This window comes from Toxorhynchites rutilus, chromosome 1 (assembly GCF_029784135.1).
Source record: "Toxorhynchites rutilus septentrionalis strain SRP chromosome 1, ASM2978413v1, whole genome shotgun sequence".
NCBI lineage: Eukaryota > Metazoa > Arthropoda > Insecta > Diptera > Culicidae > Toxorhynchites > Toxorhynchites rutilus.
The window spans coordinates 159,367,116-159,386,996 of NC_073744.1; the positions used below are offsets into that span (position 1 = coordinate 159,367,116).

At 37.1% G+C, this 19,881-nt stretch overlaps 1 protein-coding gene across 2 annotated transcripts in view; it reads left to right on the forward strand.

Moving 5' to 3' along the window:
• LOC129768533 (mucin-2) overlaps nt 1-19,881 on the forward strand; it is a 187,652-nt gene that overhangs the window by 18,569 nt on the left and 149,202 nt on the right. For both annotated transcript variants that reach the window (XM_055770257.1, XM_055770265.1), the window contains exon 2: nt 5,634-6,111. In XM_055770257.1, the coding sequence (XP_055626232.1) occupies nt 6,103-6,111 (9 nt within the window). In that variant the 5' untranslated portion in view covers nt 5,634-6,102. The remainder of the gene's footprint in view (nt 1-5,633; nt 6,112-19,881) is intronic.

Consider the following 19,881-nt stretch of genomic DNA (forward strand, 5'->3'; position numbering starts at 1 on the left):
GGCTCGCTCGCATATGGGGAAACAACCGATTGTTAGCCTTCCGCTGTCATCCGGATTCGCGTGTGCAAAAGGCAATAAGCGAACCAAATGTTCGCTTTCCGGGCTGACTTAAATTTGCCCATCCAATTGAAAAGCGTCTCACGTCTTTGCCGCTTTCAGCAGTGGTTATTTTTTGCCTTTTCTTCCACCGCAGAGAAGGTATCGGAACCATGGTTTGGTACGATGTAAAATTCCTCAAACAAGAGATCACAGACTTAGATGGCAGATGGCGGAGTGTTGTCTATCGCCGTCTGGTGACATTTCCAGGATTGAACTGAATACGGTTTGACGGTGCGAACAGCTGGGTAAATCATAGCTCGAGCCAAAGGATTGAACTCGCAGCTGTACCCAGACCGTGCGAGGCTCGGCTTGCATTGTTAGCTGAAATGCCGCAAGAATGATTCATCAGTGGGGAAAATGCCATTTCTTGAAATAAGTTGTACGCAATCCGGTACAATTTCTATTGTGGAACATAGTTTTGCCATCACACCGCCCCAAAATGGAAATTTCTTATCATTCCGTGTCAATGTCGATGCAAGATTCGAACATGAAGAACCTGTTTCGATGGAACTGGACTAGATAGCGTTATCATTTCGTAACTCATGAAAATCTTCCAACGCCGGTTAGATGAAATCAGCCATCAGCGAAACGAATCCATTCGCTTAACCCTAATTTCGACGAAAAATTTCATAACATATTATGCTAGTTAATGCTAATCAACCAAACATAAAATAATGCCCATCGTTTGGCCTATTTAAAACAGACTGAGCAGAAATACCAACTAGTGAATCACATTAGAAAAGTTTTTGATGATATAATCATTTTGATTCACACAAGATAGCTAACATACTTTTGAAACTTTTAAGGAAATCAACAAGAAAGCCCCACTAGTAAAAAAAAAACAAAAGTTGTGGAATGTATGGGAGGTTGTTCAATGTTGTGTCCTTTTAGTTCAGAACACTTTATTCCACGGTTTTTCAAAAACGGATTTCCTTTCCTAAAGCATAATATACCGTAACTACACGATATTGGGCGTACTTAAGAATTTTCAAAGTTCAAACCATTCTGTAACCAAAATTTATGCACCATATCACGAAACAATTAATGCGGTTAAATTGTATTTTTCATTACTCTGCGCACCCATGAAATGTAAATTTGGCTGGTCAAAAGGTTATTTATCTTATTTATCGGCAGATATTGTTGAATGACATCATCAATTTTTTCTTTATATGTTTGACTTAAGACTTATGATTTAGTCGTTCTGAAAAATTCCTATTTCATGGGTGAGATTTTACAGAAAAGTGAAGGAGACAAACGTTATTCATTAAAATTATTTGAATAGTTGCACATTTAAAAGGTTGTTACAAGTTATCTGTAGTGATTTTGTTTCTTTCCTTGCTCTTTTTCTGGGATTGAAACATACACCCAAAGTGCATTTTTAGCAAATGTTATGGCATCCCGATCTATTACATTAAATGAGCTGAAAAATAACAGAAAATGTTCTACTCCCCAATACATGTATGTCATTTGTATAATATATATGCTAGAGCCGATATGAGCGAGCGAAACAGGAGACACATTAAAATGAAAGCATATGGAAGCTTTTCGTATAGTTTGTCAAACACACGGCCCAGACAGAGAAAGATATATTCACGTTCATGATCTTCTTTATCCTCTTAGAAAACACTTTCCAACTTCATGTTATGATGAGGTGTAACATTATCACGCTTCTCTATAACAGCACTGGCAGTTATATGGATAGCGTGGTCGTGTGCAATAACTTTGCGTTTCAGCCGGCCTTGGTTCGATCCCCATTGAGGGTCGTCTGGACTTTTTTTTGGTACAATCCCAAATGAGATGAGAAAAGAAAACAGAAAGAGATGTCTGCTCGCATACATACAAACCATTTTTTTGCTTTTAAAACAGCTCATTATTTGCGCATTTGACCCTCCAGCACCCGAAATGGCATCATTCCTGTCAAAGATGAAATGTTTTCAGCCAACACTAGTTTGGGTGTAAGCTTTTCATTGATGTTTGTGTAGAAAACAGATTTGTATCGCTTGCCGGACCGGGCCAAGTATCATTCAGAAAGTTTTCTTCGAACCGTTTTAGTTGAGCTACTTTGAGGAATTCTTCCAAACCAACCAAAGTTTAGCTAATTATATTCTGGAACACCCCCTCAAATGGGTTCTTTTTTTTTTAATAATTCGCAGGAAATATGCCACGGATTTTTCGTGTCAATCGGAAACCCGGCTCTGGATGCCGCGGTTACCCACTGGACGATGCTTTCTCCAACTTCCTTCTGCAGAACTGCAGAAGTGCCTTCCAAGTCGTTTCACGTTAAAATTCAATTTCAGTTGTGCATGGAGAGTACTTTCCGGAAATCTTTGATATTTTGCTGCTCGGCGTTTTGAAATACATTTTTCTTGTCATATCCATGGTCAGAACAAGCAGCTGACGGGAATAACGCATATTTTTCATTCCCGGAGTCATCCTTGTTTCATCCTGCACCGAAATAGACATAAACAAAATATTTATTCAGCGCTTCTTTTTCTCAAAGTTTACTTATTTTAATCACTTCACGTAAGTCAAATTCACTGATTTCGGATAAATTTCGGATTGTGTAGAATAGAGAATTCGTTGCGTCTTAGCGTCGATGTTAACAGGAACAAAAATTTGACATTCACAGTGATGTCAGATTTGTTTTTAATATTTTTTTCTGCGCATCTCAATTTTTTTTCGGTGAAATATTGGGTGATAACAAAGACAAAAGAACAATCCAACCATTAAACAGTATTAGTACACACAGCTAATAGTCAATTTCAATTTCAAATTCAATTTCAATTTCAATGACCAGGATTCGGCAATGTCATTTTCAACTGAGGATCGCCAGGAGACTGTGAAGCCATCGGTCATCGCAGTCAATTGGAAATGTGTTTTTGCTTCTTCTAGCAGTTTTTCTGTCAACATAAGTCCAAAATTATTCGGGTGCTTACGTTACTATCTGCTCGTCGATGGTCCGTGTTCATTTCATTTTTCACCGTCAAATGAACTTCGCGGCATATTGAAATGAACCTCCTCTCAGACTGAATTCACAAGTATAAATAGTTAAGACCTACATAAATATAAGCCTGAGTCAAATCAATCTATGACTACAAAAATATATTATAGATAAAAATAGCATTATCTCTTTCGTTACCACGTTTTCCGGAAAATTGCTTGTAATAACTTTATTGCCCTGCCAGATTGCGACTACTCAAACTATCATAACCTAATTTACGTGGGTACACCCTTCCGATTCTTCTTCGGGGAGGAAGCGAGTGGATCGTGCAATCGAAAGAAAACCATATCCAATTAAATCGTCAAATTGTTAACTTTTTTTTACTATATTCACTGTTCATGTTTCAAGCAAAAAAAATTCTGGATAAATTTCCTGTCTAATGATATATAACACAACATATGTCACAATAACCGTTTTGAGTAATATGCGTTTGAAAACTCTTAAGAAATCGTTACATTTTTCGTAGAGTGACCCCCCTATATAGAAATCAAAGACATAGTCCTATGTCAAAACTAATTCTATTTATAGAAATTTGGTAGAAGAAAATAATGCAGTCAGACAAAGTTCTTCTTCAATATCGTGGTCTAAGTTGAGTTTATATATAACAAGCTGATCCGACGAACTTCGTCCCGCCCAAAATAGATTTTTTGATTTGAATACTTTCAAACATCCACGTTTTTTTACTAAGTGAACGTTAGTGAGTCCAATCACTGAACTCTTCATTGATTGATTACCCTTTGACCCTTTACAATTTCATTTTATTATAAATTGTCTAGTACTTCCACAAAAATTTGTCCTCATAAAATACAATTATTTTCAGACACAATTCTCGTTCAAGATTCTTCAAGCATTTGGAAATAACATGTTTCTCTGTTGCATGGAATACATGTTTGATACAGAGAATATTACAAAATAAACACAGCTCAAATCGGACCATTCCTTCCTCGGGTTTAGGGCACACCAACACATTTGGCCTTCCATTTTTGTTTATGTAGATAGAAGATATAGGAATGAGTTATTCTGTCTGAAAATCCTTTTTCACTTTTGAACAAAATTCAAATTCGTTAGCGCCAACATCAATAGGACTAACAACGCTTAGCTTATTGTAGAACATATGGGAATTCAGTTTTCCGAATTTTCCTATTTTTCTCTCCGCTATGTTGATTTACGGGAAGAGACGAATACAACGAAATATAGATTACTCAAATTGAACCATTCCTTCCTCGGGTTTTGCGCTTACTAACACATTTGGCCTTCCATTTTTATTTATAGATATTAGATATGAAAATGCGTTATTTCGCCTGAAAATCCATTTCCACTTACGAACAAAGATCAATTTCGATAGCGCAAATATCGAATGGACTAACAACGCTTATTATGATGTAATTTTCGAACATGTGGGAATTCAATTTTCCGAATTTTCCGACCTTCCTTCAGGATTTTCCGAAAATTTTCCGATTTTTCTCCCCACCATATTGATCTACGGGAAGAGACGAATACAGCAAAATACAGGAGCTAAAATCGGACCATGCCTTCTTCGGGTTTTCCGCTTACCAACAGATTTTGCCTTACATTTTTATTTATATAGATATGGTCGAATAGACCACACCTTGGAGTTGGACAAACGTTTTCTAATTGATTATAAACTGTCTTGAACGAATACTCTTTATTGAACGTTTGGTCCTCCGAAAGGAATTCCGAATGGACAACATCACGAATATCGAACAAAAAACATTCAGCATAACCTTCATTTTCCATCGACTTTGGCGTGTTTTTTTCTGGTTTCGACTCGTTTGCAGCGGTTCATGCTAATGATTGTTGACTCGTTCACATGCCATACTCGTACATCCATGTCTCGTCGCCAGTAAGTATGCTTTGGGTTGACGTGGGATCATAGTTTGAAGTCTTCAGCCACTTGATTGCGATGGAATTTTTGAAAAAAATAGGTCTTATGGCACTAGTCGTGCTCTGGAACTTTTATCATGTCTAAAACATCAGCTAACATATGACCAACGGAACCATTTCTTTCATTTTGTCGATGTTTTCCATATCAAAAATCGCCGAGCAAAGAGTTAAAAAAATAACGTGTACTTAATGACGCTGTAAACAAACTAAATGACAAATCGCGCTGAAAATTGACATTAAGACAATTGACAGTAGCACTTATTTAAAAAAAATGAAAAATGTTCAGTGGGAAGATTTCAAATTACAAATTCCCGGTAAATGACATGACAGAATGTAAAACCACTAAACACCCCGTGGTCAAATAAACAGCAACAACATTTTCGGCACGAAAGGTCAACAGCTTTACGCTAAAAGCTTGTTGCCCAACGAACTATGACTCTAGCTGTTCAATTTTATCTGTCTAGCCTCCAAATGAATTATCTAACACAACCCAGCAGCATATTGGATGTTTATTACTGCCACGACCAGACTTCCTATTCATTTTTTTCTCTCTTTTCCACAATGAAATCATAAAACCTTCTCATAACTTTGATTAATCAATTCTTCTACCTTCTCACTTCCTTTTCAGCTGCGTCGTCGTCGTCGCAACCAGCATTGATCGTTGTTGCACACTGCACGTGCTCGGAATCCACGAAGCTCCACTCTGCCTGCCGGTGCATTTGTTTCCCGGCCCATTTCGGTGGTCCGTGTTTCGGCAAACCGCCACTCCGAATGACTGACAAATGGTGGCCTGAAGAGGTGCAGAAGAACTTATCGAAATACCGAGAACCATAATCGGAATCGGGGTTAAAGCGGTGCCGGACTTTGCGAGAAGGAACTTCAAAGGCCCCTTCGTTGTTCTTTTTAGTTCTAAGCAAAAAGGGGGAGTAGGAAGAGTGTGGACACAGTAGCCTAAGTGAAGTTGGAGCCAAAATACAAGCTGTTGTCCATCCAATAATCGGTCGAGCAAAGGGCGGAGAGGAGGAATAGGTGGAAGGAGTTAATTGTTTTGAAGTGAACGACTCTATACGGGAGCCAGCAATAAGACAAACGCAGCAATGTTTCCGGTGAGTACTGTTTGAATGATGTATTTTTAACTGTTATATTCTGGTTGGGGCATTCGTGTCACCGCGTGCGTGTGATTCACCAAAAGAAGTTTCATGTATGCTGAAGTCATATATTTATACAATTTTTTTTTTCATATTGAGACTTTCAATGGTTTTTTCGTCGAGGTTTCACGACAATTAATGCTTGAAAAGATTAAAAAAAAGATTATACATTCGAATTTCACGACGTAAAACAACTTTATGAATAACAATAATGTGCGATTCACATAGCACGTTACGGAGAAGAACGTCTACGTTCCGTCAACGTCTCCACCAATTCACACATGCAGTCAATGCTTCCACCAGCACCGTCCCGTCAAATGCCAAACGAATGATTTATTTAATTTTATTCATGGTGTCGCCACCTACAACAATTTTAAATTGCAATGTCCTCTTTCAAATCAGCATGCCTAGAATCAGTTCTAAATTTTGAAAAATTCAATGAGAATCATTGAATTCAATTATTTAAATGCTTAAACCCCGTAGTCCGACCCTCATGCAACAATAATAATAAATAGAATAATTCTTTCAACTAGTCGCGAATGATTTTCACTCCGAAATTTTGAGCTAAGAGATATGTTGGCATGAAAAGTACAGTAAGTTGCTTATAAAGCGATATGCTGAGGCACCACTCAGTGTCGCATTGGAGTCGGTTTTGACCAGTAATTGGACATTTGCGACTGGTGGCGACTTTCAATGTGGGGCCATAATTTGGGTCTCGAACTCAATGTTTACAAAAATGTCCAACTAGAGGTAAAAATGTCTAATTAAACGTGTTGCATCACAGATCTGTTCAATTAGCCTAATGTCGATGTAGATGTAATTTACTGTACAACCTAATCAAAACAAAAGCCGAGACACAAAGCCCAGACAAAAACCAAACGAGCCGTCCGTCTCCGTCAATTATTCTTTTCTACAAACCCTGCCGGTCGTTTTCGTTGAACGTATGTTTTCATGAGAATTGCATGGTAGAATCATTGACGTATCGTGACGTGACGGGACGTGAACGTGACGTGTATGTTGTATGTGAATCGCACTTAAGGCATTCAAAAACGTCATGAGAAAAGTCGCAGCACGACTAGTGCCAAAAGGACTCAATATTCTTCAAAAGTTTCATCGCAATCAAGTGGCTGAAAACATGCTGGAATGATCAAATTCTGATCCCATGTTCATCCAACGTACAATTATTGGTGACGAGTGCCATACCTGTGTACAGGTTCGTAATATGTATAATTTGTTCGTGTTGTGGGGAGGAATAGAAAGTTTCGGGTACGCAAACTCCGGCGAGTAATGTTAAAAGTTGTCTACCGGAGGAGTTCAGGACAATCAATATTAGATGTGATTAAATCTGATGTGAGAAGCGAATTTCCGACATTTCTTCGTGAAACTAGTAAGTCTAGCCCTATCAGCTTGCAGCGAATATATTCATACCATTGTAAAAACAAAAGTAGCTAACCATCGTGCAACAATCTGTTTAAGGCGAATAAACTGCAAAAATTTAAAGCCTCTACATATCACGAGTTTCTCTCCCAACTCCAATTTATTTTTTGCTATCATGTTAAACCCTTTGTGGTCGTTTGTCTACGCTCAGTCACCACAGCAAGGAAATATACTAACCTTGCACATTATGCAACAATATATTAGGTAACACTTTTTCTAAAAAAATGTTAATGTCTAGAGAATCTGTTCACGAATCCAAACAGTGCTCTTATGAATAATACATAACGATATTCAGTATAAACACATGCTTGATGAAAGGCTTAATGGAAACTTCCATGTATTGCGGCAAAAAAGTATTGTTCTGTATGTTCATACAGAAAGATAAAAGGCGGAAGTCGCCAAACTAATCATTTCTGTGATACATGCAAACACCTGAACTGCATTTTGGGGACTGTTTCGAAAGATATTAAACGAATTATACCATAAATTTTTTATATGAAAATAGCTCATTAAAACACATTGTTTAGTAAATATTTATCTGAAGAGTGAAGGCGATCTGGCGTAGAGGTAACATCCATAACTCCCACCCTAAAGGTTATGAGTTAAATTCTCACTCCCGACATTTTTCCAAAAAGGAAGGTAAAAGTGACGAACCAGCCAAAAGTGTTGAAAGTTTCTATTATACAGAGAAGAAAAACTTATCTGAAGTATAGATAAAAATAAATCAATCTTTTTCATCTTTCAAAATCTCACAAGTTATACATATTCTGCATATAATATCACAAAGTAAAACATCACTGCCTTTTCAAGTAAACATAATTCCAACCGCATAGGTTTAATGGACGTGTCATTTTTTTGCATCCGAATGCGTTCTCAGAATATGCACATAGCAAGAGTAGTGCAGAGCAGGCACTAACGTGCAGAAGTGGAACAGGAGAGAAATATCAACTGTATCTGCGAAAAAAAACATTCATTCTCGTTTCAGTCAGCGAGCGGATGAATTGATTTTCATACTTAACAACTAAACTGACACGACAAAAATTAAGACCGGTTTTAAAATTCATGGAAAAAATTTACACCGTTAAAAGCACCTAGAAATAGTACTTGATCGTGTAATCTTTGTTACGCATCACTTCACGCACCCCGGTTCGGCATAGATTCCACTAGTTTCTGGCACGTGGTGACCGAGATGGCGTACCAACAAGCTTGAATCCTATCCCACAGTTGCTGCTTATTCTTCGACTTCTCCGTGTACACTGACCTTTTCACGATCTTCCATAGTTTCTCCATAGGGTTCAGATCCGGTAACTGCGCTGGCCGCTGCATGACGTCGACATTATCATCCTGGAACCATTTTTGACGGTTTTGGCGGTGTGCTTCGGATCGTTATCCGGCATGAACTGCCATTTCAGGGGCATCTCCAATTCGACGTGGCAGCATAACATTTGGGCGTAGAGGTTGTGATCCATGATCTTATCCACCCAGTACAGGGGGCCAACCCCATACCAGGAGAAGCATCTCCACACCATAATGTTTCCTCCTCCATTCTTGAATGTTTTCGTGGTATACTGTGGCATGTAAGCGCAGCCTATTGGGCGATAAACCCAATTTTTCCCGTTCGAGCCGATGAGATTTAACTTCGTCTCATCCGACTATAGTTTATATGAAGGAGTTCATTTTCGAATTTCTATAATGTTTGAGCATTTCTTACGTTAACATTGCGGTCGTGTCTTGGACAGCAGCCTTCTAAGTTTTTAGAAACTGCACAATAACTACGTTTAATTTTTTTTTTTGCAAATTTTTCTGATTTTCTGTTCACTCATTGTGACAAAATACAGCTATTTGTTATCGACATATTGTAGAATAACGGAAAATATGCACCAAGTGTTCGGTTCTTTTTGAAAAGGATGGTCTCAATCAAACAGACGTAGAGCTACGTTCTATCATCTAATTTCCAACAGCACGGTGCAAACACGATCACATTGAGCCGTTCCGCTACTCTGCTGAGCGTGTGTATCTTAAAGCGAATTCACTTTTGAACCTAGGTTAGTTCCAAACCTACTCTGTAGTAAAAAAACGTTTTCGGGTTAACTAATGCGGCGATTTGTCGGTGTGCGTTATATAGTCTGAGTTGTTTATATGGATGGAAAATATACAGTGTCGACGTCTGGTGGCGTGCTTGGGAGGCAAATTACTCTCTGTCAGATCAGCTGGTCCGAGTGCAATGTTAAATTATTAAAATTTTAATGAAAATTTTTACTTCATGTTGTTTGATTACTTATCACATGTAGTCCTGACACTTAATTAATCATTTGTCTATACATTTTCTGTATTTTCCACAAATATTTACCATTATAATATAAAATCATCAGACACAGTTTTCATTTAAAATGTTTTAGAAAAAAACCCTCTTATTTCATCATATAGAATGCATATTCGATACTTAAAAGTAAATTTTCATACATAATTTTTAATTTGAAAGCATGTTTATTCCACCTGAAAATTCATAATCATTTTCGCCTCCCAATAAAAGTACACGAAGCTTAATGCCATCAACGCAAATATACGCTTCGAAATCTTAATTCAAATTGGATTCCGACCCCAATAATACGTAGCCGAAAGCAGCAACTTTTCCATTTTCATAGTCTTTATTTTTTTTTTCAAAATCAATACTCGGAACTTGACAGTTTAGTAAGTTGTATTGGTGAACCCAAGTGCGAACCCAACAGCTTTCGAGTTGAACCTAGTGCGAAACTAGGTTGAAACTGAATAATAAAACGTTTTGACAGCAGTTAGGTTGGAACTGGTTCGAACCCAGGTTGAAACCGAACAAAAACGAATTCGCTATTACATGGGCGCCCTGTGACTTGCAGTCCCACTAACATCATACGCCTGAAGGTATGTAATCATTTCACAATTTAATTTCACCAACACGATGCACCACGAGTGAGGCTCTGGCACAGTCTAATCGCCACGAGTGTGGTTCGACGTTATACGCGAAAGGGTTAACAAATGAAATGGCGTATGGTTCAAAATTTTTATAATACAAGATATTTTCATGACACTGTAATAAGTTTAATATTCAAAATTGATTTAAAAAATTCTGTATCTTTTCTGAAAATTTGTAATTCTGTATGTACAGATTCTGTATCTCAAATTTGGCGAAACACCTGTAAAATACAGAATATTCTGTATATGTGGCAACCCTGATTTCAGCGCATTCATCTCGTACCGCCATGGAATTATTTAATTTAAAAAATTAATTGATAATTTATATTAGATATTCAACAACTGATATCATTCAGAACTCCGCTGACGATAATCTTATAAAATCCAACCGTGAAAAACAAATTTAAAACAAAATTCTACGATTAAAAAGATCGAAAAATCGAAGAGTAAAGATCTTCTGAATATCGAAGACCTGAATATCCAAGACCGCCCAATCCTACAGTGGACGTTTGAATGACGCGAATCAAAGTGGCGGAAAAAGACGTTGCCATCAATTTCATGAAGTGCCGCTTTAAGGTTTTTTCTTGCCAATCAAAATTCCGAACCCTACGTGGAACTTCACTGAGCTGGGAAGCATTGCAGCATTGCACACTACCGGACCAGAATAGGCATCATCATCATCGCGCGAATCGACGTTGTAGCTCATCGTTGCACGGGGCGTCATGAGACGCTTAAAACTATTGCACAACACAGCAACCAACACCGGTCGCGTGTGGATGAACGATTAAAACCAGCAAAGAAATGATTGTCGTCTTGTGAATGCAAGCGAACATTCGAAAAAAAAAAATGGTGGCTCATGTTTGCATTCTAATGCTTCTAAACATCATTTTAATGGCGCGGATTGTGAGTTAAATCATTCGTTGGGTAGTGGCTGCAGTCGGAGTTTTTATTTAATTTTCATCGAGTCGAAAGCAGCACCGAGATTATGTTATATCCAAACGGTTCGGCGAAGCCGCAAGGTATGCGATAGCCAGGACCCATATGTGGACAGGGACCGTATACCGAAACTGGAATGTTGGAATTCTCCGTAAATGAATACCCTCGGCACAACCGCCGTTACGCAACGCTCGCCACACGCGTCGAGTGACGTTCGAATTGGTTTCATGTTGCAAAATTTAAATCATGGGGAAAAATATGTGCTTCGCTACTAATCTGCTCCGGTGGTTGCGTGCGTGTCCGACGGTCTTGGGTAGCGCACGAGGGATTCACCGGGTCAATTTAATTTCGTTCATCATTTTGTTCATCAAATTATTGGTTTCGTTCCATTCCGAAAACTCAATCGAGCCGAATATTCAGCCCGGATCTCGCAAGAAGTTTAATGTCAAGGCACTGGTTGCGTGTGGTGTAAATGTTTTGATTTATTCGATGCTTTGATCGTGCAAGCGAGTGGCCGAGTCATGCCCGCTTCCAATTTAAGGGCCCAGCCGTGAACGGCAAACAACTGTCCGACTTGATTGACAGCTAAGAACAATGTTGTAGCCGTGTACAGTTATTCACAGTTATTTATATTATTTTGGGCGGATGGTAAGTCATCTTAGGAAGATTTCCGTATACTGACGCCAGTAATTAGAGCTTCATTAGGGGCGTTATGTTCGTCAACGATACACGATACGAAATCGTCCTAAAAATGCAGATTTTAAAAACATGTATTTTTGATTCCAATGAAAACGTGTATTCCGTTTGGGTTAGAGGAAATATGAGTTTTCCACAGCAATTGGGAATTTTTTGACTCAAGCGTAACTTTTGAAAAGAGCGTATCGATTTGAGTAAGAGAAATCTTTGATAATTTATATCTCAAAAACTATGATTCGTACCAAAATAGTGTCTTAGAAGGAGTTATAGAGTATTGATGGTTGAATATGAAAAAAATGTACACTGAGAAAAAAAATAGTACTCTTCTTTTTATTTACAAATAAAAAATTCAATTTGCAATATCCAAAATACATATTTTTTAATTTTTTTAAATTTTTTTCATACAAAATAGAAGTCATGCAGAAAATTTAAAAAATGGGCCCAAGATGGTAAAACTATTTTTGACGAACTTTGTGGAACATCGAATTTTTAGGAATTTTCGAAACTTCCAATTTTTGTATGTTAACAATGATTTTTAGCCACAAATTATGAATCCTGATGTGATTTAAAACAAAAAAGGTTATTATCAATCTCCTTCTAAATGTAGCCATTCTCGAAATATTTAAAAAAATATTTCTAATTTATTGTCTTTTTATAGTAAATAATCCCTTTTAATATGTTTGTCGTGTTATACCGTCATGTTCATGAAATTTTATGAATTTGCTTATAATTTCCAACAACTTTTCCAAATACATCATCATGGTTCATTTTTTGACTCAAGCGTAACTTTTGAAAAGTGCGTATCGATTTGAGTAAGAGAAATCTTTGATAATTTATATCTCAAAAAATATGAGTCGTACCGAAATAGTGTGTTAGAAAGAGTTATAAAGTATTGTAGGCTTAATTTGAAAAAAAATATACACTGAGAAGAAAAATTAGTACTCTTTTTTTTATTTACAAAATAAATTTTAATTTGCGATATCAAAAAATATATATTTTTTTATATTTTTTTCAATTTTTTCATACAAAATAGAAGTCATGCAGAAAATTTTAAAAATGGGCCCAAGATGGTAAAACTATTTTTGACGAACTTTGTGGAACATCGAATTTTTAGGAATTTTCGAAACTTCGAGTTTTTGTATGTTAGCAGTCATTTTTAATCACAAATTATGAATCCTGATGTTACTTAAAAAAAAAGGTTATTTTCAATCTCCTTCTAAATGTAGCCATTCTCGAGATATTTAAAAAATATTTGTAATTGATTGTCTTTTCAATAGTAAATAGGCCCTTTAAATATGTTTGTCGTGTTATACCATCATGTGCATGAGATTTTATGAATTCGCTTATAATTTCCAACAACTTTTCCAAATACATCGTTATGGTAAAGACATATGTTTAGGAGTTACGTTACGAAACATTCGAAGACATGTGGACACAAAACGTAGCGAAACTAAAAAATCTTTTTTATCTTAATACAAACTTCAAACTAAATCAAAACAATTGTTGGAAATTATAAGAAAATTCATAAAATTTCAAGAACATGACGGTATAACACGACAAACATATTAAAAGACATTATGTACTATAAAAAAGATTATAAATTAGAAATATTTTTTTAAATATCTCGAGAATGGTTGCATTTAGAAGGAGATTGATAATAACCTTTTTTGTTTTAAATCACATCAGAATTCATAATTTGTGGCTAAGAATGATGGCTAACATACAAAAATACGAAGTTTCGAAAATTCCTAAAAATTCGATGTTCCACAAATTTCGTCTAAAATAGTTTTACCATCTTGGCCCATTTTTTAAATTTTGTACATTACTTCTATTTTGTATGAAAAAATTGAAAAAAATATAAAAAATACATATTTTTTTATATCGCAAATTAAAATTTTATTTTGTAAATAAAAAAAAGAGTACTAATTTTTCTTCTCAGTGTATATTTTCTTCAAATTAAGTCTACAATACTCTATAACTCTTTCTAACACACTATTTCGGTACGACTCATATTTTTTGAGATATAAATTATCTCTTACTCAAATCGATACGCACTTTTCAAAAGTTATGCTTGAGTCAAAAAATGAACCATGATGATGTATTTGGAAAAGTTGTTGGAAATTATAAGCAAATTCATAAAATTTCATGAACATGACGGTATAACACGGCAAACATATTAAAAGGGATTATTTACTATAAAAAAGACAATAAATTAGAAATATTTTTTTAAATATTTCGAGAATGGCTACATTTAGAAGGAGATTGATAATAACCTTTTTTGTTTTAAATCACATCAGGATTCATAATTTGTGGTTAAAAATGATTGTTAACATACAAAAATTGGAAGTTTCGAAAATTCCCAAAAATTCGATGTTCCACAAAGTTCGTCAAAAATAGTTTTACCATCTTAGGCCCATTTTTTAAATTTTCTGCATGACTTCTATTTTGTATGAAAAAATTTAAAAAAAAATTAAAAAATATGTATTTTGGATATTGCAAATTGAATTTTTAATTCGTAAATAAAAAAAGAGTACTATTTTTTTTCTCAGTGTACATTTTTTTCATATTCAACCATCAATACTATATAGCTCTTTCTGAGACACTATTTTGGTACGACTCATAGTTTTTGATATATAAGAGATATAAATTATCAGATTTCTCTTACTCAAATCGATACGCTCTTTTCAAAAGTAACGCTTGAGTCAAAAAATTCCCAATTGCTGTGGAAAACTCATATTTCCTCTAACCCAAACGGAATACACGTTTTCATTCGAATCAAAAATACTCATGTTTTGTCATTTGTCGATTTCATTTGGAATTACTCTATATTAGTTTTTATATTCAACTCTGCTGTTAAGGTTTTGGACAGGCTCTCTGCCTTGCAAGTTTCGAGCCCATTCGCTTTGAACTTTCAGTATAACGTCGAACCACTCTCGTGGCGATTAGACTGTGCTAGAACGTACAACATCGAACCTCACTCGGGGTGTATCGTGCTGGTGAAATGAAATTCTGGAATGATTACATAGCTTAAGGCGTATAATGTTCGTGGTGATGCTAGCTCACAACATGTATTTGCACAACACAGGGCGCCCATGTAAGATACATACGCTCAGCAGAGCAGCGGAAAAGACTCGGTGTGCTCGTGTTTGGGCCGTGCTGCTGGAAATTAAATCGTACTCATGTTCCTGGTCCGGAATAAATAGTTTTGATCCCAGCTTAGGTGAGCATCCACCGGAGATAGGGCCGATGATCGTTTTTTGTTGACATGTCCTACTCAACGTTGGTTCTGGCTGTCTTTTGACGTGTGACTACGTCTATCCGGAGTATATGGGGGGGGGGGGGGGGAAATGAAAACCCAAACACAGAACATGCAGGAAAAAATTAAAGATTCCGAATGCTTATAACTCGAACATTTCTTACTGGATCGGAAAGATGTTTGCATCAATTGATTGGGAATATTTCTACGCTTCTATCGCAATTAATTAAATGTTATTTTTCATTAGATAAACAATTGAATAACTGTAAAATGTTAAGCGTTATCTAAACGCCCTAACTGCCTCATTTTGATTGTCCCGATCTACGGTTTCCCTAACACAGCCATCAAAACCAAGTAGCCTTGTGGAAATCGGCATAGCAAGTACATGAAAGCGTGGGACTTTTGTTCTCACCGAAATGTGTTTCCTAACACAGACTTCAAAACTAAACTGCGTTGGAGAGATCGGCATTGCAAATACATGAAAGTCGGGGGTATTTTTGTTCCGACTGAAATATGTTTCCCTAACACAGACTTATATGGAGTTCAGGGAAATTGGCAATGCAAATGCATTTTTGTTCCGAATGAAATGTGTTTGTCTAACACAGACTTTAGAACTAAGGTGTCTGAAGAAATTGGCATTGCAAATTCATGCAAGTCGTGGGCATTTTTGTTGCGAATGAAATGTGTTTGTCTAACACAGACTTCAAAACCAAAATGTCGGGGGAATCGGCTCAGCAAATGAATGCAAACTGTGAGTACTACTGTACTCGCTTGTCTTTGTGTAAACTAGAATATGTTTACTTAAAACGGTCTTCCGGGGGTACTTCTGCACTCGCATGTTTTTTTTTCACTACGAAAAGTGTTTTCCTAATACGGATTACAGAAGCGGGTACGAACACCACGCTTTGGCTCAGTTATTCAAGATTGCATTGAAGGATATGCCTTCACATCTTCTGCTCACTGAATTCCTACGCATACCATTTGATGATTAGGCAAGGTGTTGATAACCAATTGCTGCAATGATGCCTATTGATTAAAAAATATGCGTTCGACGTACATGTCAAAATCGAAACTGAGTGCCTGTTCATCAAATCAAGCGGTTCGCGGTTCGAAAAATACGTACACCTGAGAGATGCAAACTTCAGAAGGGAACGTAAAATAAAATAACCGTTTGATAATTCTTCCGTTCACATATTTTGTCCTAGGCATCATACCAAACGTAAAAAGACTGTCATTAAATTTACTTGTAACGAAGAACATTATCTATCATAATGCATGTATTGACCTTATATGGAATTATACAATCTTTTTACTCACAAAGCAAATATATTGAATTCGATTGAATTCGGGAATTGTTTCATTCAATCAAAAATTTAATCAATACAAACAAATGATTGCTACGCTAAGGTAGTCCCACATCAACCTTGCGGTTATATCATAGATATAACCCACCCATTTTTTTGAATATCAATCCAGCTCTGTGTTTCTTCATCTTCTTCTTTTTAGTTCACGGATACTTCAACACTTCTTGAGGCGGTGAAAACTAGGCAACGGATCGACTTCAACTTCAGAGAACATAATGCTTACATGAAAAAGAACACACATTTACTTTTGATAAAATTGAAACTACTGAAAAAGTTGAAAAAATTGGTGGCAATATAGTTGTCACTGTCCGTTAACCCCCAAAAACACTGTCTTGTAAATTCACTTTATTACGCCTTTGGTTATACAGTAGTAAGTAGTAAAATAACTTTTATTTTCATCAACAAGTACACCAGCCAGACGGTGGACCTCAGAGCTTTGAGTCCGAGGTGAACTATTCAAAATCATCCTGAGGATCTTGTTTAGGATCCTCTACAGTTTGAGATGGTGGTTGTTAGCACAACTCTCCCAAATAGGCATACCGTACTCGATGACAGGCAAGTTTTTCAGGGATAAGGTGGATCTCCTATGCATGAGTGGATATAATGAGGTAATTAGGATATTGCTCTTAGTGTTCGTTTTATCAATATGCTCCCTGAAAAGAAGCTTGCTGCCTAGTGTAAGGACAAGGTACACTACCTCTTTAGTCCATTTTACCACTGAGCCATTCAATCGAATCGTTTATTCTCAGACGGAACAACCCTGGGAGACCTAGAATGAGAGAAAATGATGACCTGGGTTTTTGCCGCATTGACGGATCTTCCAGCTGTCAAAGTACTCGGACAGGATATTAAACGTCTCTGGAGTTTGGCAGTGAGAGGTTCCAAAACTCTTCCGTTATACACTATGGGTGTATTATCCGCGAACAGTGACAATATTCCTCCATCAGGGAGAGTTGGAATGTCAGATGTAAATAGGTTGAATAAGATAGGCCCAAGAATACTGCCTTGTGGTACACCCGAGCTAATGTGAAACGCATCGGAGGTGGAGCCGTTGAGACAGACTCGGAATGTTCTGTCTAGTAGATAGCTCTGAATGATTTTCAAGAGGAAAATTGGAAGACCGTATCGTTGTAGCTTATAAACCAAGCCATCATGCCAGACAATATCGAACGCTTATTCCACGTTCAACAATGCCATGGCTGATGTTTTAGAGAAAGATTTGTTCCGTCTGAGAATGTTGGTGACTAGAATAACGAAATTTATAGATTTTGGAGGAACAGGGCTCGAAACAGTTAATATTAAGGTAGGAAGAGGATTTACTACACCATCCTCACCTTTTTTTTGTCATACGATATATTTTCGTTACTTTTTGATCGCTTAGGGTATCCTTAGGGAATTGTGTTTTTCAGACAACTCTATGGCCTCCCAGCAAGTAACGACCTGTCTTCAGAATGCAACTCGGTGCTGATGACAAGATTTCTGTACCCAGTTGAGCTCCCACTCCTTGTGCACACATGCGCTCTGGCGAATGAGCACGCTCCGAAACACAGATGGAATGTTTGGTTGTCAGCGCTGTTCTTACGCCCAGTTCTAAGCTGAGTTTTACGCTGAAATTTGCGCCGTATTTCTATACTGCGCGCTTGAATCTGGATTGCACTCTCTGTTGAGATATTTTTCTTCACACAAGCGTATACGGTTCGTATGGAGACGCGCTGTTGTTTTTATGCTTTGCTTAGAACGAACGAAGACAAAGCGGGCGTTGGAATTTGATGTGTACGTGTGTGTGTGTATAGAATGAGACGCGCATCACACAAGTGAGAAGACATGTTTAGTACAGTAGAACCTCGATTATCCGCGAGGGATGTTCCGCGGTATGGATTATCCGCGAATGCGAGTTCCTTAGTAATTCTATGAACCTTCCCGAAATTTGTCAGTGAGTGGTAGAGCCTTGCTCTTTTGTTTGAGCCATGGCTTTCACATTATCTGATCACTGATGTAAACGACCTTACAGATGGATAGTTCAACAATTTCTGTATTGATAAAACATAGTTTTCATGCTAAAATATCTTTTTTTTTCGTGTTAGTACCTCATTTTTAGCCCTTTATTGCTTCTACTGTATCCGAGTTCCGCGCCGGGTACATTTTGCGCTGTCGTGCTTATGAATTTTGCGCTGTCGTGCTTATGAATTTTGCGCTCTTCGCACCAAGAGAGAATACGAGTTCTTTGAGCGCGCGCTGAAGAAAATTAAACTCAAGCGAAGCGCTGCGTTCGTTTTCTGAAGACTGGTAACGACACATTAAGAACAGTTACGTGTTAGGCAGTGATTGATTTTGATTTTTGTACCATCAATTATTTCCATCAGAGATAGTGAATTTGCTTTCTCAGGTTCGGGTTCGTGTGCAACCTTCATTTGCTTGAAGCAAAAGGACGTGTGCCGCCCCCAAACTCACTGTTAGGGTCCATCCATAATGGAAGGGTATTATCGAAATTAGTTCTTTTATTGACTTTATTGGGTGGTAACGTTCCACCACTACTTTTTGCTGGGCTAATTAACCCACTGAGTTTTCAATATAATGATATATTTGATTATTGAAAGGAAAGAAAAATTGTTTCGTTTTACCGCGTTCTGGAAGCAGTGATTATCGAGATTCCCGGTTATCACCATAAAATCACTTAAACACCCCGAAATTAAAATATAATAAGGCTCTGTAAAGGCCCCACTGGCACTTACTGAACTGAATAAACCAGTGTATTTTTTTCACTTATTCAACTTATTAATTTCCTTTTTCTTCGTATTGCTTGGTTATTATTGCAATTTCACTTTTACTCTGACTTGAGAAAGACTTTCCTCAACTTTTGCTTACTCCAACGCAGCACAACACAACGCAGCGTAAATTTGACCGGAAAAACGGCATCTGCAAATAGAAAGTAAGCCGAAAACGTTAGTGGGTAAGCTTTGCAACAAGTAATACCCTTGAAAGCTGTCCAACAATTAGGCTCATGAAAGCTATCGACAATTCTTAAGCGGCCCTTACACGATCATCCGTACTGACAATACCAGTAATGATATTCATTCGAGATTCAGTAAT